A 26,132-nucleotide genomic window follows, 5' to 3' on the forward strand; every position below is an offset into this window, starting at 1 on the left:
TTTGTGTATGCAATCACTATGCATTCATAAAATAAGAAGTTATAACTACAAGAGAGAGCTACAAAAATTTCATATTATTTGCTTCTAATTAGAAATAGTCACTTTTACTAAAGTAGATTTTTGCCTTATTCTTAAAGATTACTTAAATTTTAGGATTCTATTAGTGATATTTAGTTATCTATACAACAGATGTTGACAGTACTTTTGGAGATTTTGAAGATTTGAAGATTTCCAGAACTGGTGCTTTTTTATGTTTAAAATAATGGATCTAGCACTACTATTTAGCCTCATGTAATCTGTTTATAGTTATAAAAGGTAACTTCAGCAATACAGTGATTATCAAAGTAACTCATAGAAACATAAAATATCCTCTGGAATTTTCTAAGATATATGATGTATTGAAGTAAATGCCCTAGAGAAGGAAAAATATCTCCAGGAACAAAGTTGAAATGGAACTGTAAATAACTTGGATGAATATTACAGGGCTCTAAGTTGAAGGGAAATAGTTTTTATCTCTCTCATTCCCTCTTTTCTAAGGGTTAGTTATGCCAATTAGAGATAGGACTATAAGAAAAATTACTGAAGCCATATAGGGGTTAGCTACAAGAGTTTACAGGTAAGCAACCTCATTGTTCATTTACATTGTAAAAACCATATAGTTCTTGATAAGATCTAATAATTTCAAACTGTTCCATTTTACATTTGAAAAATGCAATGCACTTATTAATATGTAATATATCTGTTATGGTCACAGTTTTTTGTGAGATAAAATATTAAGAATATATATTTTTTTTTTTTGGTTTTTGGGTCACACCCGGCAGTGCTCAGGGGTTTTTCCTGGCTCCTTGCTCAGAAATTGCACCTGGCATGCACGGGGGACCATATGGGACGCCGGGATTCGAACCGATGACCTTCTGCATGAAAGGTAAATGCCTTACCTCAATGCTATCTCTCCGGCCCTATTAAGAATATTTTTTAAGTTTTAATTAAGTTATTTGAATTTTATTTTCTTAAATGTAATTTTTGCTAAGTACAAGTTAATTATGATTAAGTGAAATTTATCCTTTTCGCTTATTAGTCCTTTTTTATTTCAAGGTCTATATATTATTAAATAATATATATATTAAATATATATATAAAATAAAATTTATCTCTATTGTTTAGTAGTCTTTTCTTATTTCAAGCTATATATAATATTTTCTTGTGAAATTTTAAAGTCTTACTTTTTACTTTATATTTATGATACATTTAGATTCCTTTTATGTCTATGCAATGAAATATATTACATTTCTTAAACATACATAAATCATTTTGTATATATGCATCTATTAACTCCATGCCATTTATTGAGATGACTTTCTTTCTCTGTTGTACTATTTTGATACCTTTGCTAAAAATCAATTCATTGTGTGTGAGCCTATTTTTGGACTTTCTATCTGCTCCATTGATCTATTTGTCTAGCTAGATACTAAAATACACTTGCTTGCTTACTATAGATTTACAGAAAATCTTGATGGCTGATAGTTTAAATCCCTTAACTTGTTCTTCTTTTTCAATGTTGCTCACTTATTTTTTGTTGTTGTTTTACCTCTTTTTATGACAATATAAATTTTGTTTTGTTTTGTTTTGGGGCCACAGCAGCAGTCTCAGGGGCTACTTCTGGCTCTGTATCAGAAGTTACTCCTGCCAGGCTTGGGGGACCATATGAGATCGAACCAGGATTGAACCCAGGTTGGCCACATGCAAGGCAAACACCCTACCTGTTGTGTAATCACTCTAGATCCTACAATGTAAATTTTAGAATTAGCCTATCAGCTTCTAAAAAACTATGCTGAGATTTTAGTTGGACCCATAATATAATTACTAATCAATTTGAAGAGAATTAACCAAGTTACACAGATGTCCATTGATTATTTTTCAGTGATTTTTCCCAGAAATCAGTTTTAATTGTGTGATATGTAATATATATTTAAATTGTTCATATACTGACTTTAATAGTGCGATTTAATTGATTCTTTAGGAGTTTCATTGTATATTAATATCATCATCTGCAAATAAGTCTTAGTTATTTGTTTCTATTTTGGATATTTATTTTATATATATTTTATATCTGCTATAACATTAGTTAGAAGTGGCGAAACATACATTATTGTATATATTTTTTATTTTTGAAGAAAAAAATATACCACGAAGTAGCACTTGAGCTGTAGATTATGCGCTCTTCATTACTTTGAGGATTTTTTTATGCTAACACACATTGACTTAAAGTTTTATTATGAAAAAATAGAGGATTTTTCTCAAATGTTTTCTCTACATTTAAAAACTTGAATCAAGACTATATGAACATTTCCTAACATTAAACAAAATAACACATTTAAAAACTGATGAAAAATATAAATGGAAACTTCAAAAATGGATGGCCAATAAAGGACATGAAAATGCTTAACCCCATAAGTTTCTGAAGAAGTGAATACTAAATTACAAAAGATATCTGTTCATATATACTAAAATTACTAAAATTAAACACAGAATATTAAACGTTGACTCAAATGTAAAAACACCAAAGTATCAATCTATATTTGATATGACAAAATGGTCAACTACCTTGGAAACTGGCCTTAAAGTATTTAAATAATTAACCACTACAAATACAAAAAATGGGGAAGCGGATAGGGTGCTTGCCTTCCATGCAACCAACCCAAATTTGATTTCCAGATAGTTCCCTAAGCCCTTCAAGAAGTGATTTCCAAGCTCAAAGCCAGGAGTAACCCCTGAGCACTGCCAAGTGTGGTTTCCAAACAAAGTAAAAGAAAAATACATAAAATGTTTTTATCACCTTGTGGATACTATATCCCTAAGTATTATTTAATAAACATGAAAAAGTGATTTTTTGGAATAGTGATGATTATTGTAAATATATTGATAATATTGGAAGGGAAAACTATAAATTTTATAATCAGATTATGATACATTAATATAAAAGAATATTAGCAATACTAATTAATTAACACCAACAAAAAGAATGAATATCTAAGAAACTGGTAATGTGAAAGTATCAACACCATAAAAACATTTTGTGAAACAAGACTCTGTGTATTAGGGAATCTGGATGAGAAAATAATGAGAGTCATCTGTGGTATTGAGAGGATTAGTGAGGGTTTTATAAATTGTACATATTTGCCAAAATCACAAACAAATTCATTTACAATATGTCTATTATTTTTTAGAAAAATCATGTCACAATTTGGAAGAATCAAATTTATAAAAGACAATTTTTTAAGTCATAAAAGAAGGGAACATTCTCTTCTTCCAAGCCTCTACTTACTAGGCTTTCTTTTAATGGCCATGCTCAAATTATTGTATATTCTTTTAATCACATGTTTGTTTACTGTTGATAAAAAATCATAAGCAAATACTTAGGTTATTAGATATCTACATATAGATATCCAAGACCAGATAGAATGAGTTTATAAAGTAGTATAACTTTCAGTATTAAACTAACATAATAATGTTGTATCTGGTCCAATGGATGGATTGATTTTGGCTTCTGTTTTCAAAAAAGTCTTGATTTAGAAGTTTTTATACAACCACTATGATAGTTTTTCTGAGTTTATCCTAAAAAAAAGCTTTTTAATAATACAGATCATTTCACTCATTAATATCATGTTATAAATTTTATCATGTTTTAATACTCACCAAAATTAATTTGGCACATTTAACATTTTTTCTAAAATGACTGCTTCATTTTGAAAGGGTGTAACTGGAATTTTATTTTTGTTTTTTTGTTTTGTTTTGTTTTTTGGGCCACACCCAGTAATGCTCAGGGGTTACTCCTGGCTATGCACTCAGAAGTCGCTCCTGGCTTGGGGGACTATATGGGATGCCGGGGGATCGAACCGTGGTCTGTCCTAGGCTAGTGCTGGCAAGGCAGACACCTTACCTCTAGCGCCACCACGCCCGCCCCCTAACTGGAATTTTAATTATAAACTGGCATCCTCTCTTCTTTCTGAAGATGCACACCATGGACTATAAATGTGGTACAGTGTCGTGTGCTGAAATCTCAACTATAAATAAGACATGATCTCTGTTTTCAAGATGTTCAGAGTGAACTCAGTGATGGACAAGAAAATGATATAATTGCAATATTAGATACATGAATAAAGAACTCGGATAACTGATGAATAAGTGAATTGTCTCTCTTGGATGAAGAGTATGAAGGTTATAGATGGCAACATGAATAAATTGATGTTTAATTTTTAATGAGTGACCAATTGAAAGATTATTCAACAATTTAGCTACCAAGTCACTACTTTTACATAATAGACTTTTTGCATAGAGTGTGATCAAATTCCTGAATTTACTGAGGTTCATGTCAAGTTAAGAAGGAATGAAAATTGAAAATTGATCTTTTTTTTATTTTACTCTAGCCACTTTGATTTCTTTTTACCTCTTTTTCCTAGACCCACACACTAATGGGGACTTCATATTTGAGGCAACTTATTTTTATTATGTTCTTTTTATTTCTAACTCAATGGAAAAAGTAATGGCTGACTAAGTCAAGTGTTTTCTAGTTATTAATGCTACCATTTATAATTTTTAATATTAATTTACTTCTTCAAACAAAAGTGATTAAGATCCTATTGTCACACATGTGGTTGTGGAAGGGACTGGAATATAATGATAAATAAGAAAGTAAGAATAATGCATACTAAAGAGACATGAAGATTCAATGCCTATAAGATATATGCTAAAACTGAAGTTGAAGAAAAAATAAAGACAATAATTTTGCTATAACGGTCAGAGAATGAATCATACAGAAAGGGATACTTGAGAATTTCTTTTTAGTGAACTGAAAAGACATTGTATATGAAGAAAAAAAGAATGTTAAAGTGCATGCAAACTGAAGGAAATAACAGGTCTGTGTTATTTTTCTTTCAAAGACTGCTTAGGAATTGTGCTTTCTTCTCCAGCATAAAAAGTGGAAACATTTTCGTTCAAGGTTTTCTGATTGCAAAATTTTGTTCTACTATTGGTACATATTATTGGTTTCATGTTTCTCAAGCAAAAAAAAATCTCAGAATAATTATTATTTACAACATCTAAAATGATAAATAATGAACATCTAAAATGATAAATAATGATTTTATTTTAATATCATATTTATTTAGATTTTTCTTTCCACTCTAAAGTGAATTTTCAGAGGTAACTGCAATGGTATCTTCATTTCTGTATTCTTTGATATCTCTTAACTAAAACTTTTTGTGCCAAATAGACCTCAAACTTCTTATTTATTTTTTGGCTTTTAGAAAAATAAAATATTAAACATGCCACATTTTATATAGTACCTCTAGCAAGATAGCAACCAGGGCACAAACTTATTAGTTTCTTCATAATAAACAGTTAAATGTTAAATGCAATGCTTAAAGATTATAAATAGCCTTGTATTAGTTCAGGCCAGGTTTGCTGCCAAATGAGTTATATGAAACATTTGGTTTGAAGATTTTTGGATTTCAGAATCGCTAATGAGTAGTTGTGGGTTTATATTGTGATTATCTTCATTTCATCATTTTGAAAACAGATTTAGAGAGATTAATTAATTTGCCCACGTTGCCTAGCTAGCCACTAATGAGACATTATGTGAAGCTACCAGGCTTACTCTAAACCCTGCTAGTCATCACTGCATACATGCAACATCAATCATTTTACCTTTGAGTCGCCTAGATTTTCACTAAAGAGAAAAGAAAGTAAAAACACTTGGCTTAAAGTACCAGGATATTTTGCTAAGATCCTCCTCTTTTATGGCATACATGGGCATGATCTTTGTGCCTTCTCTAATGTTATACAATAGTTTTCCTTACTGCGGACTGTCTACCAGAATTCTGGGCACCAGGTCTTTTATAGTAAAGCATCTTTTTCTCACAATTATTTTGTCTTTGGCCCAGCGGTGACAAATATTCTCTGCCTCGGGTTCTTCATGGGCCATTTTCAACATAAAGCCATTCAAAACCCACTCTACTGTTTCTAGTGTTTTGCAACATCAGTTCTCTCGCTGAATTCAATCATTTATTTCAAATTTTTTTTTTATCAAGATCAACTTGTGTGGTGCTCATTTCTAGCTTCTCAATCTATGATTCGTATATACTTTTGACTTCTTCATTCATTCCTTTAGCAGTGTGAATTACTGAACTCCTACCACCAAAATTATAACGCTAAAATGCAGGTTTCTGAGCCAGATCTGATCGATTTAAATTAGAATCATTGTGAGAAGAGCCTGGGAATTCATTTTTTTTTAGAAGTGTGCCACATGATTTTAAATACAAACAGTTTCAGACCAACAGCTATGTGTGTAAAGAAGCTCTTAATAGCTCTTTCTTGGAGATTAGCTCTCATGTTTGTAAGTAGATTTATACAACTTGCACCATAAGGTGAGAACAAACTATAAATGCCTGACTTCTTGACCTAACCAAGCCACCTGAAGAAACATTGCTCGGGAAGTTTAACCAATTAGTAAGTGAGGCATGCATAGGGAGGGTACATTAAATATATTAATTACTTAAAAGATGACATGACGATTTTGGTCAAATCCTTGTTTCCATGACTAAAGCCTCATTCTCCCTCCATCTTCAAACACTGTGCTATAATTGGTTTCTTCTAAATTTCAACTCTAATTTATTCTAGCCTGACCTCTGAGTGAAAGATTAAGTAGAATAACAACTCTACTTTCCAAACAAATCTTGTGTGTCTAAGGAAGCCATTACTTCTAGCTTTGTATAAAGGAACTATATCTTTCTTCTCTTGTTCTCCCGACAAAGACTGAAAGCATTATAAAAATGAATCATCCTTTTATTTAACTAAGATGATCATAAAATAAGATTATTTTAAGCACATGCACACAAATATATGAACACTTACACATATCAGCGACACTATAAAAGCACAAATTGTAAGTCACCTGTAGCTTAGATCCAGTATTATAATTAGGTTAATAGGGACAGTTAACCTAATAGGGACAGTTGTGTATTGTTTTAGTCATATCAGCTCATAATAGAGAATTCAGGAGTATCTATTGATTAATGAACCATCTGCTGTTCCTCAAACTATTGTTTAGAAATGAATCATTAATATAATCATATAGGGACATTTCAATTTTTTATTTTGATTATGTTGAAAATTAAGTTTTGATAAAGACTGGACTTAGCAAAATAAAATATAAATTTATCAGAAAATCAAGTTCTACTTACATCACTGAAACAAGTGTCACCAATCATTATTTATCTTTTATTAAAATGTGTATGTTCATTTTGAGCAAGTGTGGAAGTCCTTTAAAAACAAAATGGCGCAATGAGTGCAGTTTTCATATTTCAGTCTGCATAGTGACCACTCATATTTGACATAATATTTTTATGAATGGCTATAACCTATCATGTCAAAAACCATTTGAAATACTCACATTCAATTAGTGTAATGTTATTTGTGGAATTGTTTTTAGCTATGAGCAACCATAGGATATTGATAGTCACTGAAAAAAGCAAGACTATAGACTCAACTTATGATAATATGATTAAACTAATAGGCACAGTTGTGCTAATTACAATATTATAAATATTAATGTTACCAGGTCTTTCTGTGTGATTGCCACTCAAGGAGTCATTCATCAGTATCTTTCCCTGGAATCTACACTACAAGATTTTATTTTTCTCTCTTTTGTTTTTCATTGCTGGGTTTGCAATCACATACATTATTCTTTCATAACTTCTTACTTTTGACTATCTGTTAAAAGATTAAAGTGGTATTTTTCATCAAAACTAGCCAGACATAAGTCAGTCATATAATATTTCTCTTACTCTGTCTGTGTCCCCAACACTGTCACCCAAGGCAGAGTATCCAGGGTTTTTGTTTTCTATTCTTTTTCATGTGACCTGTTTCAAGTTAAAATTCATTTGAATTATTAAATGCTTCCTTAAAGAATCTTTTTATACTTGCCCCTCTTTTTTTAAAGTTAATTATTGATGTAGTGACAAGCTGAAAAGATGAGGAATTATAATTTTTTCCTCCCCTCATTCAGGAATGAAGAAACAGCTTCTGACAATGGTTGTCTATTTAGAATAATACAAAGGAAATACAAAGACAAAATGCTGAACGTTGTTTTAGAAAAGATTTGCTAAAATCACTGTATAATACAAAATGTAAATGTAGTGTATATTTCTCTGAAAATAGCAGTTATTGAGAAAGTTGGGACATAACCTTTTGAGCCCAGGTTTAACCACACAGAAAAGGAGCTTCAAAAGATACTGATTAGATTTTAATTTTAAAAACTTAATCATATTATTCAGGGCCCCGGTGAATTGGTTGTCTTGAAAATAGAAAGATAATTTATAATTTTTAGAGCTTGTTAAAAAAATAAAGAATTCTCTAACCACCCACTGGAAAGAATGCCAGTCATCACCAAGTAAGCAAGAATTTAGAGGTATTTTATGCTATGATATCAATCTTTTTTTATTTATTTGACCTTGTGTTATATTGGTTTTATAAAAATGAAACTCACAATCTCTTATGTAGCTGCAATCAAGCTTCTTTTGGCATGACTCTACTGTAGAAATCATAACCAATTGGCACTATATTTCCTATTAGTGAAATGATAAGAGACCAGAGCAGAAAGGAAACAAATCAGTTCTCTGCAAGAACACTGGAGAGATAGAAACATACCTTTCCAGTGAGTTCAGCAATATGAGGAACAGGTTTCCCTTTCTGATGCCTCACAGTAGCTGGGCTCTGTCCATCCCAGTCCTGCAGCTCTTCAATGCTTTTCAGATAAAGCAAGGCTTTGAGTCCAGTGCAGTAGTCTTCAATTACAGTAAAATCCTGATTCTGAACAGCACTGCATACCTAAAATGAGAAAACAATCATCAAGCCTAGAGCTAATTATCCAAATGAACCCATTTTTATTTATTCAACAGGACACATACTATATGCTAGGCATGATCTACTCATGACTACATGATAAATCTACCATCATGCCCAGATCATAGTGGTAGTGAAGGAACTGAAAATGAACACAATGAAACTTTCAGGGCAATGAACACCTCAATAAACTTGATGCTGTGTAAATCACATGGGTAGATGTAAGTACATTATGTAAAACTTACATTTCACATCAAATAGACACTAATTGCTTGTATGTTAGGTGAACAAAAAGACCCTTTACTATGAGATCTGATCAGGTAAATTCCCAACAAAAGTAAAATCCTAAGAATTTTCCCATTTTCTCCACTAGGATCTACTAATTGACGTTAGTTTTCATGCCTCGATGTGACCGCAGGGGCTAGAGTATTGGTCACTAATAAACTCACCTATAATTTATCCCTTAGCAGCTTCATTGATTATGGTTCTACTTTTTTGTCCAATATGCTCTAAAAACCTAGACCTCTCCTCTTTTTCTCAAAGTTACTCCATTCTTTCTTTATATTAAGAAATTTTTATAAGATTTTTTTTTCTGCCTAGAATGACTTTCTCTTCTATACACAGCTCTCAGGTCTTCCTCAACTTTTGGCAAATAACATTTCATCAAGAAGCTATTCAGGATATCAGAATTGACTTTGGTCTGTGTGTGTATGTATATGTGTGTGTGAGAGAGAATATATGTGCGTGACTGTGGTCTTTGTATGTGTGAAAGAGATTTTATGCATGTAAGTGATGTGTTCTAATAATGAGATACCTACTCAAACCCTAAGATCTTTACTAAAACATGTTTAATGTATCTTCACAATAACTTGTTTAATAGCTCATTCACAAATTGAAGGCAAGAATCCATATTTATCTCAGTTACTATATTTTCTCGCAGTGACTAGTACAGTTTGCCATTTATTCTGCTCTCAGTATATACTGAAGGAATATATATTTCATAAAGTATTTTAAAAATTGAACAACCATATTTAGAAATTTGAAATGAAATAAATCTGTAATTAAGATTGAATCAAACAAATGTTTGCAATACCAATAAACTTCAGTATCTTTGTTAAAACTTTGGTTAGTTTTCAGAATTTGTATTTAGAGAAATACTTCCAGGTTGATTATGTTCAATGCTTTTACTTTGATTTTGATATTAAGAGACTCATTTACAACTGTGTAGGACCACTTCTCTCATTTGGTCTACCATTATTTAATATTCAAAATTTACAATATAAAATACAACATCTTTCTACAAAATCTTTCAATTAGCAATAATCATGCTTCGGATAAACCTTATTGACGAGGATACTGCCACTGCACAAAGCTATACAACATCTTTCAAATGAACCCCAAAAGGTAGCCATAAAACTCAAACAAAATTAAATTTTCTTTTTATTCTGGCCTTCCAGATGCTAAATTTTTAGCATATACCATAGAATCTGACAATGAAAATCAACAAAGAAAAATCATGCCATGCATGAATGAAAATGAAGAAATACCTAAATAGAATAACATTTATTTCAGTTCATGGTCTCTTAAGCTTTTGTGGGTATTTAGTAAATTTTATTGCAATCCTTATATCTAATATGTTGCCAGATATCAAGATGTTGTTATGATAGTAAACAGCTTTAACTTCAACACCACAAAAGGGTTCAGAAAAATTTAAATAAATATATTCAGAGGGCAGAAAAATATATTTAGAGTTTACAGCATGAATGTCATAATTACAGGATGAGAGATTAAAGAAGGCAGAGATAATCTTGTGAACATTAAAATCTTATAACTTATAATCTTGTGAAGCATTAAAAGTAAAAAATACAGGGGCCAGAGAGATAGCATGGAGGTAAGGCATTTGCCTTCCATGCAGGAGGACAGTGGTTCGAATCCCTGCTTCCCGTATGGTCCCCCGAGCATGCCAGGAGCCATTTCTGAGCATAGAGCCAGGAGAAACCCCTGAGCACTGCTAGGTGTGAACCAAAAATAAATAAACAATAAATAAATAAATAAAATAAAAATCATAATATAAGATTATAAAGAATGCTAATCATACAAAAGCCAAGGCTATGCAAAAAGCTGTTAAGAAAACTAGTCATGAAGACCAATAACATCAGAGATGAAAAATGATCACTGAATTTAGAAATCCTAAAGACATACAGACAACGTGCATTTACCCAGGAGAAGTTCTGCAACAGATGGGTGAGAATTGAAAATCTTAAAATGTAGAGACAGACTGCTCCTAGAAGAATTTTGGCTACAGTAAGAGAAAGAATGAGGGGCATAGGTGGAATGATTTTGTATAATTTTTAAGGATGATACTAGCTTTGCCTAAAAATAGAATTGTAAAGTGGATCACAACAAGCTCCATATAAAAGTCTCTCAAAACTGGCTAAAAATGGTGTGACGAGAAAGAAACAATTACATATAAGATATATATTATATTCATACATATATACACACATATATAACATGATATCTATGGCATATTTGTGCTCTTATTTTGTCCAGCTACTATTTTATTTTATTTTTAGATGAGGTCCAGGTATTATTTTAAACACATTTTAATGTACTATCTCATGTCTTCAGAATAATAATAATAATAATAATAATAATAATAATGTGAGATGGTCTTACATTTTAGCCCCAGTGAACAGATAAGGAAACCATGTCTTAGAAAAGCTAAATGTGGGGCTGAGTGATAGCGCTTTGGTAGGGCATTTGCCTTTCACGTGGCTTTCCCAGGATGGACCTTGGTTTGATCCCTGGTGTCCCATATGGTCCCCTAAGCCAGGAGCCATTTCTTTTTTTTTTGGGGGGGGTCACACCCCATGACGCTCAGAGGTTACTCCTGGCTATGCGAAGACGAAAAACCAAAAGAAAAGCTAAATCAGTTGTCCTTCCTAAGCCTTATGGTTTGGAAGGGAATCAAGGTTTCTTTAAACTACAGTTTAATGTGATCAGACATGCTATTTAGAGAAAAATATATTTTCAAGGAATTTAAATTATCTCTCCCTCGCCCCCCAAGAATCTGGGGGAGATAGCTCAAAAGGCCAGTGGACTTGCTTTGCATTAGGAAAGCACTGCATTGCCCCTCAAGCAATCCTAAATCAGAGCCAGCAGTGAACCCATGGCAAAAAACTAAAAGAAAAAACCCACAAAATATCTTTTCCTTCAACTATTCCATCAATCAAACATACATATTTTTTTATAAAAAGATCAAATAGGGGCAGGAGAGATAGATCAATGGGTTACAGTCCATGTTTTGGATGGAGGATGTTGTCTAGATTCAATCTCCAGAACCAAATATGGTCCCCTGTGCAACTAGGCTTGCTTTCTCCTGCCCTAAGTCAAAAGTCAGGTACTGTCCCTGAGGACTTCTGGTGTGCAAAAAAAAAAAACAAAACAAAAAAAAAAAAAAAAAACAAAAAAAAGTGAACAAAATTAATTAAGATATCAACTCTTCAATCTAAATTCTTCAGTTGTTAGACACTATAAACATTTATATTCTTTCTTATAATGTACTGTAAGATCAAACCCATATTAAAAAGCAGAAACAAGATTCCTTTTTCTCCAGTACTGAAATGCATTTCCTACAACGTAGGAAATAACACTGGATAACCACTAACTACAGATAAGAATATTTTCTATAAAACTCATTATATGACACTAAAAAAAAATCAGTTTCTTGGGAGAAACAATTTGCTATAATTTTCTTAGAGCTGATTTTTTTCCAGAACAATTATAAAGAACATTACTATAATTTCCTTCACAGGTTTTTTTTTTATCATTTTTTAACTATAAAAGTTAACTAATGCTTTACTTAATCCTCTGTCCACTGTGATATTTTTTGGTAGAGCATGCTTCTGAGTATACCTGACTATCGTCTTAAAAATAGTTCACCATATGAACATTAGAAACTAGAGCCTGAAAAATCGCATCATATTATATTCTTTATGGAACATTCATGACAGTTGTAAAGATCTGCTGATAAAAGGAATCTAGATATTTTGCAATGTATGAATAGCAAAGCTTTACCATCACTGATTCTTCATTCTGAGACACAAACCCCACTAATTATTATAATACAAAAACTGGCACAATTGGTAGGTGGCAGTCTCCGTTCAATGATGCGAGAAAAACAAAAAGAAAACCTGGTGTGTTTAACTATAAAATTTCTATGGGACTCAGACCAAAAAGATCCCTTCTTTCTTACCCTTTCCAATGCCTTTTTGTCAGAAGTGTTAGTAAGAGTCATATAAATATATGAACAGGATATAGACCCTAAGGAGAAGTAACACTGAAATGAAAACTGAATTGCTGTGTAAAATAGAAACCCTGAAAGCTACTGTCAGACATGACTGGACCACTTAAAATACATTATATCATAAAGCAAAAGTACACTATTGACCTTTTAAAACTGAGTGTTTTAATTTCTACTTTTCACTTTTCAGATTATACACTAATTTTTCTAATAAAATTCCTGATAATGGGAACATTGCACATTTATTTTTTTATTTTAATGTATGCATAAATTACCCAAGGTACTATTAAAAAACAGACTGACTCTGATTTGTGTCAAGCTCCCAGGAGGTGCTGATATTGCTGGTCACATTTAAAACAGCAGAAGGTATTAAGCATTGGTAGGAATAAATATATCTCAATTTCCTTTGAAATGTTATCTGCGGAGCAAATTTATTCCAAATTTCTTCTGGAGTTTTACTATTAGATTGTAGCAACATTTTCCATGTTACTTTAAGAAAAGTACCACTTTTCTAATGGTACATCTAAAGAAACAATAATAGTTTTTTAAATTATTAAATAGCTAAAGAAAACTAAAAATAAACCCTGGGAATGTTAGCAAACCACTGGGAATTCAATTTTCTCCTTGGGATCTTAAACTCAGAAAATGGATTTGCTCAGAAAGGTAAATTGTGATGGTTTAACCTTTACACTCTGCACAGGACTTTTAGTTCAAAGGTAAATGATTCTTTATAAGATTCCTAACTGGATGTATTTTATGATATCTCTTAATTGTTTGTTTAACAGCTCTGACTGGAATGCTTAGTAGCTGCTAATATGTTTGCTTGTTATAATATGTAAATCTTTATGGTAAGGGCTGGTTTATCTGCCTTTGCAGAAGGGCATCAGGTGCCGTTATAAGAATCATTGTCACCAATAATTAATTAATTAAATAATTGCCATTGTTCAATAATGTATTACTCTATAGTAAGCTGCTGACCCTATAGAAATAAAGGTTCCTAGATTTTCAGTAGGATCAGCATTATGCAGAGACTGGGTTGGTGATCAGCCCTGAAGAGCAAAATTTGAAGTATGTTATAAAGTTCTCATTGCCAATGAATAGTCTACTCCAGTGCCCTAAATTTTCATGTTGGGTGTAAATACATTCAATCCAAACTTGCCTATATAAAGTGACTATAAAAATTCATTGGAAGATACAGAAGAGGAAGAGGTGCTACTCTTTTCTCACTTTAACTTATTAGGAAGAATAACCATAGTAGAGGCCCAAATGATGGCACAGCAGTAGGGCATTTGCCTTGCACACAGCTGACCCAGGATGGACCCATATGGTCCCCCAAGCCAGGAGCGATTTCTGAGCGCATAGCCAGGAGTAATCCCTGAGTGTCACCAGGTGCAGCCCATAATAATAAAAAATAACCACATTAGTATTATCGCCTATCGATGCAACCACATTTTGCTTATGTGGTTTCTTTCAATACTCAAAATCAACATGTGAGATTAGCAAAGAAAGGCTAATCCTCTAATAGAAAAATGTAAAGCATTTAACTTGAAAAACTATTTCTCAAAATGAAACCCAGTGACTATATGCCAATACAAGCAGAAGAGATTACAGGCTAGGAGAATGCACAATAGCTAGACATGATCATTTTAAAGCTATCTTTTAATTGTTGTAGCATGGACAATTTGGTCTATTTTAGAAAATGGAGATTAAAGTACATTCCTTCCACACCACTTACCTAGGTTTGATCAGTAATGATTCCTGCCTGCAAGGAATAAGCCCTGAGTGTAGTTCCAAAACAATACATTTATTTATTTATGTATTTATTTATGTATTTATGTATTTATTTATTTATTTATTTATATTTTTGCCACACTCGGCTGTACTCAGGAGAAACTCCTGGCTCTGCGCTCAGAAATTGCTCCTGTCAAGCTTGGGGGACCATGTGAGCTGCTGGGGATTGAATTCGGGTTTGTTCCAGATCAGTCTCATGTAAGGCAAATACCCTACTGCTGTGCTATCATTCCGGCCCCCCCAAAACAATTTTAATTAGTGGACATAAAACACTGCAATAGGAAACTCGAAAGAACTAATTTAAGTGCTAAACATAGTTAAGATTTAGCAAACTAGAATGAAGTCAAAAGTAAATTCAAAATATTATGATATGAATAAATATTTAGAACATGGTTTAGACAGGTTTTTATTTAAATTTGATAAATTTTGCTCTAATGAGAAAAAAGAAACTCATGGTCCAAATTTATATTTGCATTAATTAATAATCATAATCATCATCATCATAAAAATAGAAAGATTTTGATTTTGTCTGAGATTTAGCTATCATTCAATAACTGTGACCTTCCCTGACCATTTTTCTTGTGAGTACCTTGCCTTCCAATATGTAAATCATAGACAATCTTATGCAACAAGATGTGAGATTAGATTATTTCTTATAAATTATATCTAATTTTCATGCATATGAAAATTATAAAACTTGGGCAGGTTGGCACTAAACTTCAAAGACATTATTAGTTAAGATTAAGATTTAAAGTGTCGGGCCCGGAGAGATAGCACAGTGGCGTTTGCCTTGCAAGCAGCCGATCCAGGACCAAAGGTGGTTGGTTCGAATCCCGGTGTCCCATATGGTCCCCCGTGACTGCCAGGAGCTATTTCTGAGCAGACAGCCAGGAGTAACCCCTGAGCACCGCCGGGTGTGGCCCAAAAAAAAAAAAAAAAAAAAAAAAAGATTTAAAGTGTCTGGCAAGGTCAAAATTAAGAGACAAGGAAAATTTAAAATTTTTTAAACATTTTGGTTCACACCTCGTGATATTCAAATCTTACTCCCTGTTCTATGCTCAGAGATCACTCCTAGTGGGGATCAGGGGATAACATGTGATTTTTAGGGATCAAAACTAGGCTGGCAGTATGCAAGGCAAGTGCCCTACTGGGCATAATTCTATGTCAAAAGGTAGCTTCCTTGAAATGTAAAAGATAATGTACTAAAAGCTAGCAAACAAACCATATTTTTAAAAATTAATACTATGTAAATAATTAGCTAGGTAGTTCATTATAGAGCAGAAAACTCTGGATATTTCATGTGCATATCTGTAATAATGAAGAACAAATAACAAGGAACATTTTATTTTATTTTATTTATTTTGGGGGTGGAGGCCACAGCCGGTGACGCTCAGGGGTTACTCCCAGCTATGCGCTCAGAAATCGCTCCTGGCTTGGAGGACCATATGGGATGCTGAGGGGGATCGAACGGTGGTTCGTCCTAAGCTAGCATGGGCAAGGCAGTTGCCCCATTGCTTGTGCCACTGCTCCGGCCCTGACAAGGAATATTTTCAAATAGGACATATTTTTGAAATAGAGATCAGAAATATTCAGATAAATTCAAAACATAATGATTTCTTTTCATTTCTCTTTGAACAAATAATTGCTTTTTTAGAGCTTAAAAATATATCTGCCACCTGCTACATCAAACAAATATAGGTTTAAAAATTAAGTCAAATAAATTTCAAATATTTTGTGATTTATTAGTAAAAGGAACAATGGGAATGAACCAAATTTATGAAAAGACGTGAAGCACCTTCTGCAGGGATAATCTCTGGTAACTATAAAACGCTGGAAGTAACTAAAATGTTTTCTCATGAAGACAATTCAAAAATAAAAAAAACACTAAATAAAAGAATTATCCATCCTATTTTAAAATTAGCACCAGAAAAAGCACAAAATGACCTTATTACCCACTTTGCTAACTTATTTGACAGAGTTGTTATTTAAACTATGTCAAATCCCCATAATATTTGATATAGCTTTCATAGCATTGTCAAAATCAGAAATATATATATATATATATATATATATATATATAGTTAATTGTAGGTTTTAAAATTTTTTATGCTGGGGCCAGAGAGATAACATGGCAGAAGATAGGTGGTTCGAATCCTGGCATTCCATATGGTCCACCGAGCCTGCCAGGAGCTATTTTTGAGCATAGAGCCAGGAGTAACCCCTGAGCACTGCTGGGTGTGACCCCAAAACAAAAATAAATAATAAATAAATAAATAAATAAATAAATAAATAAAATTTGTTGTGCTTAGGGGCCTCATTCAAAGGAGCTGGAGATTTTCAGGTGCGGCCAGTAGCACAAAACACCAGGCAATAAATCTAGAATCTGATCCATTCAGGGCATGTGCTTAACTACTTGGACTACACGTGCCCTTCCAGCAAGCCGAAAAATAATGCAAAAACAAAGCTCAGACATTTTTTAGACAAGACTACTTATTTTACCGATTGGACAGATTGAATGATCTGTCCATGGGTAGGTTGCAAATTAAATCAGTGTTTGTCTGCATGATTGGTTTAAAGCCCAGTTTGCTAAGACATTGCACCTCAATGGTTGTCTTAGTTCATACGGAAGTTCTGAGAAGAAAACAGCAAAGATGCTATCAATTGTTTACTAAGAGAAGAAATCAAAACTAAACCTCAAATTCTGCCCCCAAACAAGCATAGTAAAGTCTAGAACTATACTCAGATCTTCTGACCTCAGTTCTTATTTCTGTTTAATTCCTCTGTTCTTATTTCTGTACATTTTCAAACATTAAATCTGCTCTCTTCCAGATATAAGTATATATAAAATCTGTATAATAATATTATTGAAACATTATTTTAAAATTTTTAGTTAATGAATAATGGCAGAAATCCATGTAAATCCAAGTAAAATCTTAATAATTTAATAACCAGGAGGTTTTACTGCTAAAAATCGTAAAACAAATCTCTGTTGTTGATGGGTAAAAATGTAGTCTTTAAGAACATTTATCTAGGTTCACTGATTAAAGTCACCAGATTCTCTGATGGCATAGAATAAAAATTCCTTATTGAATTGATTTCTGAACAGTACTGACAAATAGATTTATAAAACTACATTGCACTTTTGAAATTAGTGTACTATTAAATAATGTTAGAATTACAATAGCCTCCTATGTATTTTGATCCTATCTAAACATGGAAGTACTTACTAAAATTTATGAATAAAACACCCAAATAATTCTACAAAGATATCGGTGTCAAGACAGCCCCTGGAAATACAATGGTATGTAGGGAACTAGATGGGGATATATTTGTATATCCACATAAACCCACAAATCTTGGTATTTCCATCATAATAGCTTCCATTTGTTGGGGCTATACAACATCAAAGTCATGATGTTCCTATATATTGCATTTAGCAGTAATGTAATGGGCTACGTGAAGAAATCAAAGTGAGAGTTTCTAAGTAGTTTCCTAGCAATTGAGACAGCAGGCTCTTTCATCTGCTCTGTAACTGTGGCAGTGCATTGATTTAAACTCCTTCTGAGATCTCAAATGCTTTTATACTTTTAGGTCTCTCAAGTAGCCCCCCCCCCATCCACACACCATCGCCAAAGTGATAAAATTCTAGCATTCAGCAGAATACCATCTTGTTTCTCCCAAAAGGAAAGAGGGCTTATTTGAGCTTTCCTGCTAAACTGCATAGGATCACTAAATAAAATATGTGTTCAAATGCTAGCCTATTAAGAAAACTGGCTTCAAGTTCAGTTTCCTAGGTTCTGACCATGGAAAATTGGATTTGTGAGGGAAAAAAAAAAGAAGAATTAACACATAGTTCTACAGATGTTATATTTCAAAGGTTTAGTTCACAAAAAGCTTTATGGATAAGCTGCTCTGCTTATTAATTTTTTAAAAGTTGCCCTTTAATTGCTACTCATTGATAAAAATCTAAAGGCCTAACAGCCGCTTAGCTTGTTTTGTAAATCACATGTTCTTCAATTATCGTAGTTGTCCATTTATCTATCCTTTTAAACTATATATTCTCTTTCAAATTCCAAATACATATTGGTTCGATCAAAAAGGGATTTTTATGGAGCTTGAAAGGCTATTTTTCAAAGTCCATATGTGGTCATTCTCCAACTGATTAATTTCTTAACCCAAGTTCAGTTAAAAACAGATGAAAGAGATAAATGTGTTTCCAGGGTGTTTTATTCTAGGATTCAGATCACATTTTGCCCACCAGAAAATAAAAAAGCAATTCTCCAATTATTTTTCTTAAAGGCAATCGCACACCTGATGATGACAACAAGGCAACTACTACTACTATTGAGAAGAGCACTGTTGTATCTCAAGAGTGGCAGGACTTGAGAAGGGGGTGTTCTTTACATGACTAAATCCCAACTACAATCATATTTGTAATCAAGCTGTTTAAATGAAGATATTAATTTAAAAAAATTTCTGATCTCATTAGTTAAATGAATGATAGGCTACCTCATTTTTGTTCCTTGTATCTGTCATTCACACAGTCAACTCTAAGAAAACTCAAATTTCAATAATGACCACCAATAAAATAGTAAAAATAATAATGATGATTAATAATGATGATAAGGATGATATTAAACACAGCATCTGTTTCATGTCTTTTATGAGATATAAAATGTGTAAATTAAGCATAACATGTAGGTCCAAAATAATATGAATTTTACCCTATTGTTTGAGAATGTTTAGCCACTCTGCCTTAAATGCAGGAGTTTTCTATCAAAATACCAGCCTGGCCTAATGCTGTGATGGGAATTAGTGACTAAAAACTTGATTACATCCACTGCAGTAACACAGGTGGTGGTGCAAGGGTTTGCATGCATTGTTGTTCAGACTCAGCACCTCCTAATTTCAAAGTTGGGACAGAAAAAGAACCTAAGCATCCAATTTCCTTCCTCCCTCCCTCCCTCCCTCCCTCCCTCCCTCCCTCCCTCCCTCCCTCCCTCCCTCCCTCCCTCCCTCCCTCCCTCCCTCCCTCCCTTCCTTCCTTCCTTCCTTCCTTCCTTCCTTCCTTCCTTCCTTCCTTCCTTCCTTCCTTCCTTCTTTTTATTTTGTATGTAGCCAGGAGTATTTAATGTTGTTAAGAATTTGACATAAAAGACACTTTTAGGTGGTGTTTCTAAAAGAACCAAAAACCCTTTATTATTAAAAATCACTGATTCATTCATGTATTCTTTCAACTCAACAGATATGAATTTATGAACTAGAACAACTCTTGGTTCATCTTTATATTCTATTAACAAACAAAAGCAGCAGCCTGGGGTTATGTTGCTTGTCATAGATCTGTCAGAATTGTACCTTCCTTGAAAAGCTGTTCAAAGAACTAAATGAGAAATGAATTATAAAGTACTATTTACCAGAAAGGCTTTCTTGGTATAAGCTTGACACAGTGGTCTTCTTTCTGAGTTAAGAATAACTATTCAAATTTGTATTATGTATTGTAGTGCAAAAATAGTGCCTTTGAGTTCCTTCCATTGCAATTTATTTCTAAGCTACTGCACTGAGCCCCAGGACCAAAATGATCACATCTACGTTGTAAACAATTAACTTATCACACAAAGATGAACGTATAAGATAGGATGTTGGGAGCAGAAAATTAATTAATTTCAATTGTCATGATTTGAAACCATAAACTAAAATATGATTATAATCCCATCCCCACAAATCAATTACTACAAGTTTTAAACTACTTGATAGAAACTAGAATTAAATTTAAGTTAGAAGACATATGAAGCAAAGAAAAGATAAATAAGGCAAATGCTAGGAGGTTGATTGCATTGTATATTTAACTATTGTCTATAAAATGTCATGCTATCAATTAAGCTATTTATTTTTCTAAAGCTGTTACAAGATACTACCTGATTATATATTACTGTAGCATATATTAGAACTAGCATATTTTAGCAAAACTATTTCTAAGTCACTCACATTTACTTTTCTCTGTTCTTGAGACATTCCGTCTTATCTCTATGCAGCATTAATTTGGCTGTGTAAGACCAGGCATATGCAATGTGTGCATTTTTTCATAGTGAATTAACCAGTGATTTAATTGATTTCTAGCTTGAAGCATTGTTTTGAGGCTCAAAGATGAAGGTACATAACTTTTATTCACCACACATATAATATTATACCTGACATCATTAAAATGGAGTTAATATCCATGATGCAGTGATTGATTTCAGGACATGAAATAGCTCATATTTTTAAAACATGACAACTGAAATCCTATCATTTTCCACATGGGAAAATATGCTAAATATTATATCTGACATGTCTATCACTATAAGGGGATTAATCTAGCTATATGAAAGTGAGGTTTGATATTTTGATCCATAAACATTATCTTCTTTGGTATGGCACATAAAGCATAATTGATTTGGGGGAAATGAGGTTTACATTTGCATACCCAAGATTTTAATTTCAAGTTTTTAGTTCATTTGACTCAGATCTGTCATCTAAACAAAAACAATAGCAATCATGATTTTTGTTTACTCCAACTAACTAGAAATATTTTTATTTTAAACTAGTATAATTTAGTCTAAATGTTTTCAGACTTTTGGGATACCAAACATTACATTTTTATGAAAATTGTCCATTTAGATGAATGGAAAGTCACATTTCCCGAATAAGTATAGGTGTGTTAGGGAAAGAAGTGAGTATTTTTTCAAAGTCAACTAAGTTTAGATTAGGGGAAGTTCCAAGGGAAAGTTTGGAAGAAAATGTCTTCCAAACATTTTTTGAGGGGGGTCACACCCAGTGACTCTCAGCGGTTTCTCCCTGGCTATACACTCAGAACTTGCTCCTGGCTTGGGGGACGATATAGGACGCTGGGGTATCCAACCCAGCATGCAAGGCAAATGCCCTACCACTGCACTATTGCTCCAGCCCCTTCTATACATTTTTCTACTTTATTTACAATACACACTTGTGATTCTGATATGAGAGCACAGTGGCAGTGCTCTAGCACTGCACAAAGTTGGCCTGGGTTCAATCACCAGCACTGTCTATGGAAACCTAAGTACAGGGTCAAGATTAATCTCTGGGCACAGTCAGGTGTGATTCAAAACCAAGGAGAAGAAAAAAAAACAGAATTGATATAAATGTTATTTTTTCAACTTTTCCACTAGTACTCAGGATCTTTAAAACTCAGCTTTAGTAATGTGTCTGACAAGGGATTATGGAATGTGTTTACTGAAACATCCAAAACTATAATGCTTATTGTCTATTTATAAACGTTTGCCAAACAAAATCTATCTAATACATAGGCATGGATCTGCCAGCCTTTGTCCACAAGTCTGCATCCATGTACCTTCTTTGTCCTTAATATTCTTTTAATGACCATAAGATATTCTTCAGAACATAATAGATATATACAGCTAAGCTGGCTATATTTACCACCCTTTTTACTCCTACTATGAATTGTGATTTTGTTTTGTTTTGGAGCTACACCTATCTTTGCTCAGAGATTATTCATGGTTCTGTGCTCAGGAATCATTCTTGTCAGGGTTTAAGAGATCATACTGATTAGGGAGCATGCCAAATGCCCTACCTGCTGTCCCCCACTGTGGCTTTCTTGAGGATGTCAGGTACACTTTTTTCTCATGAATTTTCCCTGTCTGCCTTTAATGTTCATTGTCCCTATTTTCACTTGGCTGGCTATCAAAGCGTCTTATAGAGCTCAGCCTAACTATCCCCTTTCCAGAGAGAATCTCTTCAACCACTCAACCAAACAATCCGGCCACCCTGTCACTATCACATTGTCTAATTTAAATTCTCTGCATTAAAGTTACCACTATTTGACATTTTTCTTATATTTTTGTTCCTTACAACTATACCTGTATTTACTACTCAATAACTGTTAAATTACAAAAAAATATGTCTACCATGTAATCACTTAAAAATACAAATATCAAGGTTTATATTATTTTTATTTTTTTCTTTTTGCTTGCTTGTTTGTTTGTTTTTGGCTCACACTCAGTGATGCTCATAAAGTACTCCTGGTTCTACACTCAAGAATTACTCCTGTGGGTGGTTGGGAGACCAAATTTGGGGACCAAATTTGGGTCAGCTGCATGCAAATCAAATACCTTACCCACTGTACTATTGCTCTGGCCCTAACACTGATATTCTTTGCAATTGTTTGGTCTTGCTTTTTATTTGTTTGTTTATTTGGGAGCCACACCCCAAAATGGTCAGGGATTATTCCTGGCTCAGCACTCAGAAAGTATTGATAGTGCTTATGGGACAATATCGAATGTTGGGGATCAAACCCTAGTTGGCTACATGCAAAACAAATGTTGTAACCCACTGTATTACCACTTAGGTCCTAAGACTGACTGACATTCTTAACAGATTTAGTTAGCTATTAATACTATTAAAACATATTTCAACTTGATTAAGTTCCTTTCTTTCTAACTAATGTAATTTTAAAAAGTAAACTACTTGCATCATATACAAAATAAATCTCTACACCCCAAAAGGGTATTGTTTTAATAAAGTGCTCTAAAAATCTCTAATTTTAAACTTAAATTCATAGAAAACATTGAAAACAATCGAACAATATCTTAATCATAAATGTACTAACTAGGTACTACTTGTAACATTTTAAAATTTTGCAGTATTAATAAATACAATATATTTGAGCTATTAATAGAAACTGGTGAATATAATTTTCAAGAAAACTTCAATTATTCCCTAAGTATTATTGATATTCCCCTCATTTATCACTATCAAATCATTCAGCCCAGAGTTAACACTTCAAAATTAAATAAAAGTTTGATTTTGGGGGCCTCACGTAGTGGTTCTCATGGTGATTTGGGGGGAACCAAATGCAGTTACCAAACTATGCTCTGTATCATGCAAGACAAGTACCCTAATCCTTATAGCAATTACTCTCAGCCGCCAAGCTCTTAATATCATTTTAACATTTAGTACAAAGTTATTTTTTGAGTACATTGAGTTTTTTAAAAAAAATAATTATTAGCTTAGACAATACTTTAAAATCCATCTGTTATAAAAAATTCTAGTGGTCTTTTTATTTATGAATCTGGTCAATTACTACAAAGCACTTTAAGATATTTCCATATCCAAGAGAGCCTTTATGTCCTTTTAGAGCTTTTCCCACGCTCTCTTTCAGAAATAGATTACAAACAAGTATCTCCATAAATTTGTCACTTTTGATCACTTTATAAAAATGCAAAGAGGAAATGTAAATATTATTGTGTTCATTTGTCATCATATAGCATGAGTTATTTTTCCATACTACTTGAGCTACATCAGTTCACTTTATTGCAGAATTATATCCTATGGAATATCTGTGCCATTGTAAGCTTATACATTCATTTACTGATGAAATTTGGGAACAAAATGAACAGTGCTATTCTGGTTATCTATAGACAAGCCTTTATGTAAATAAATGTTTCTTTTAATTATCTATGATAGAAATCTAGGAGTGAATTTCCATGTTAAATAATGCATTGATGCTTAACTTCTGAAGAGGCGGATAAAATGTTTTCCAAATAGTTGTGCCATTTCATATTTCAATAAATAAAACAAGAAAGTTCCATTTTTTCTTCATATTCACCAATTCTTATCTTTTTTCTCTGTTATCACTAATTATTATTATAGTGGACATATCTCTAAATATAGTTTTTAAAAAACACAAGTGACATGAGGATCCTAATATCTTGGGGTGGCTCATATATCTCTGGCTCATATATCCTGAGACAGAGCAGTGCTGAATTCTTGGGCTACTGCATTGAACCACCACCCCAGTTGACCAAGAACACCAGTAGGGGACCCTGGATATTTTGTATACTGCCTGAGAAGGACCCGAAACAACAACAACAAAACAAGACCCACAGATGTGAGTTAGGTGGATGATTCAAAGTACTAATGTACAAACAGTTGTTGGAATCCTACATTCAATACACAGCACTCCAAGTTCTGAGCACCTTGGGAATGCCCTCTGAGCACAAAACTAAGAGAAGCTCCTAAGACTGGCAAGTACAGTATCCCTAATGTCACTCAAAATAATCACAGATGCTAAGCCAATTTATCTGAATTTAGATCATAGCTCTACTATCTATACCACTTATTATCCTTTTGTTTATCATTATGTTAAGATGGGAAATAATTATATCTTTATCACAGAATTAATGCAGGAGTTGATAATTAATATAATTAATATACAGTAATTTTTATAAGCATAAACATAAATAGTTGTTATTTGTTTGGAGGATCACACCTGGCTATGCTCAGAGATTACTTTTGCTTCTTCTGACTGAATGAATGGAGGAAAAAATGCAAGGATTGAGGCCGGTGAGGTGGCGCTAGAGGTAAGGTGTCTGCCTTGCAAGTGCTAGCCAAGGAAGGTTCGATCCCCCGGCGTCCCATATGGTTCCCCCCAAGCCAGGGCAATTTCTGAGTGCTTATCCAGGAGTAACCCCTGAGCATCAAATGGGTGTCCCCCCCAATGCAAGGATTATGGACCATTCTCTCAAATCACAAAACTAAGTTTAAATATAATTATAAAGTGGCGCATGTCTCTTCTACCTGTCAGGTATATAGAGTTAGGAAAGAAGAAGGAAATAAAAAAGATCATAATAAATTTAGAGCATTCTTGCTGTTTAGTTTTTCAAGAACAGCATTAAAAGCATTTCTGAAAACTCTTTTTAGGTTCCAAGTTAAGGATCATGTCTCCAAACTTAGTTTATGGCTTTCATACATTTTCCAGGTTCCAGCAAGTCTTGGGGCATCACTCAATTCTCTAATAGCAAGTACATTTTACAGGACACTATCCAACTTCTCAAGCTTCTGTGTCTCATTCTTGAAGTATGCTATATTATGTGAAGATATAACATTTCACTCTATTTTTACTTATCTGTAATTCTACTTATCATTATAAGAAAAGATAGTAAGAACAATCAATGTAAGTTTAATATTTAACTTTTTATGTGTTGGTGACTTTCTGCATCTTAAATTATATGCTTTTATATTTTTAACATGGATATAATATGTTTAGTTTTAAAAAGAAGTCTGGTCAATAGATAAAAGGTAAGTGAAGTTTTTGACAATA

At 33.0% G+C, this 26,132-nt stretch overlaps 2 protein-coding genes and 1 pseudogene across 2 annotated transcripts in view; 1 reads left to right on the top strand and 2 right to left on the bottom strand.

Moving 5' to 3' along the window:
• Positions 1–26,132, top strand: part of PTBP2 (polypyrimidine tract binding protein 2) — a 954,659-nt gene that overhangs the window by 541,094 nt on the left and 387,433 nt on the right. The window lies entirely within an intron of this gene.
• Positions 1–26,132, bottom strand: part of DPYD (dihydropyrimidine dehydrogenase) — a 934,958-nt gene that overhangs the window by 124,097 nt on the left and 784,729 nt on the right. The window contains exon 20 of the mRNA XM_049765668.1: positions 8,707–8,886. Coding sequence (XP_049621625.1) covers positions 8,707–8,886 — 180 coding nt within the window. The remainder of the gene's footprint in view (positions 1–8,706; positions 8,887–26,132) is intronic.
• LOC125997864 (uncharacterized) lies at positions 10,154–10,275 on the bottom strand (annotated as a pseudogene).

Source organism: Suncus etruscus, chromosome 19, assembly GCF_024139225.1.
Source record: "Suncus etruscus isolate mSunEtr1 chromosome 19, mSunEtr1.pri.cur, whole genome shotgun sequence".
NCBI lineage: Eukaryota > Metazoa > Chordata > Mammalia > Eulipotyphla > Soricidae > Suncus > Suncus etruscus.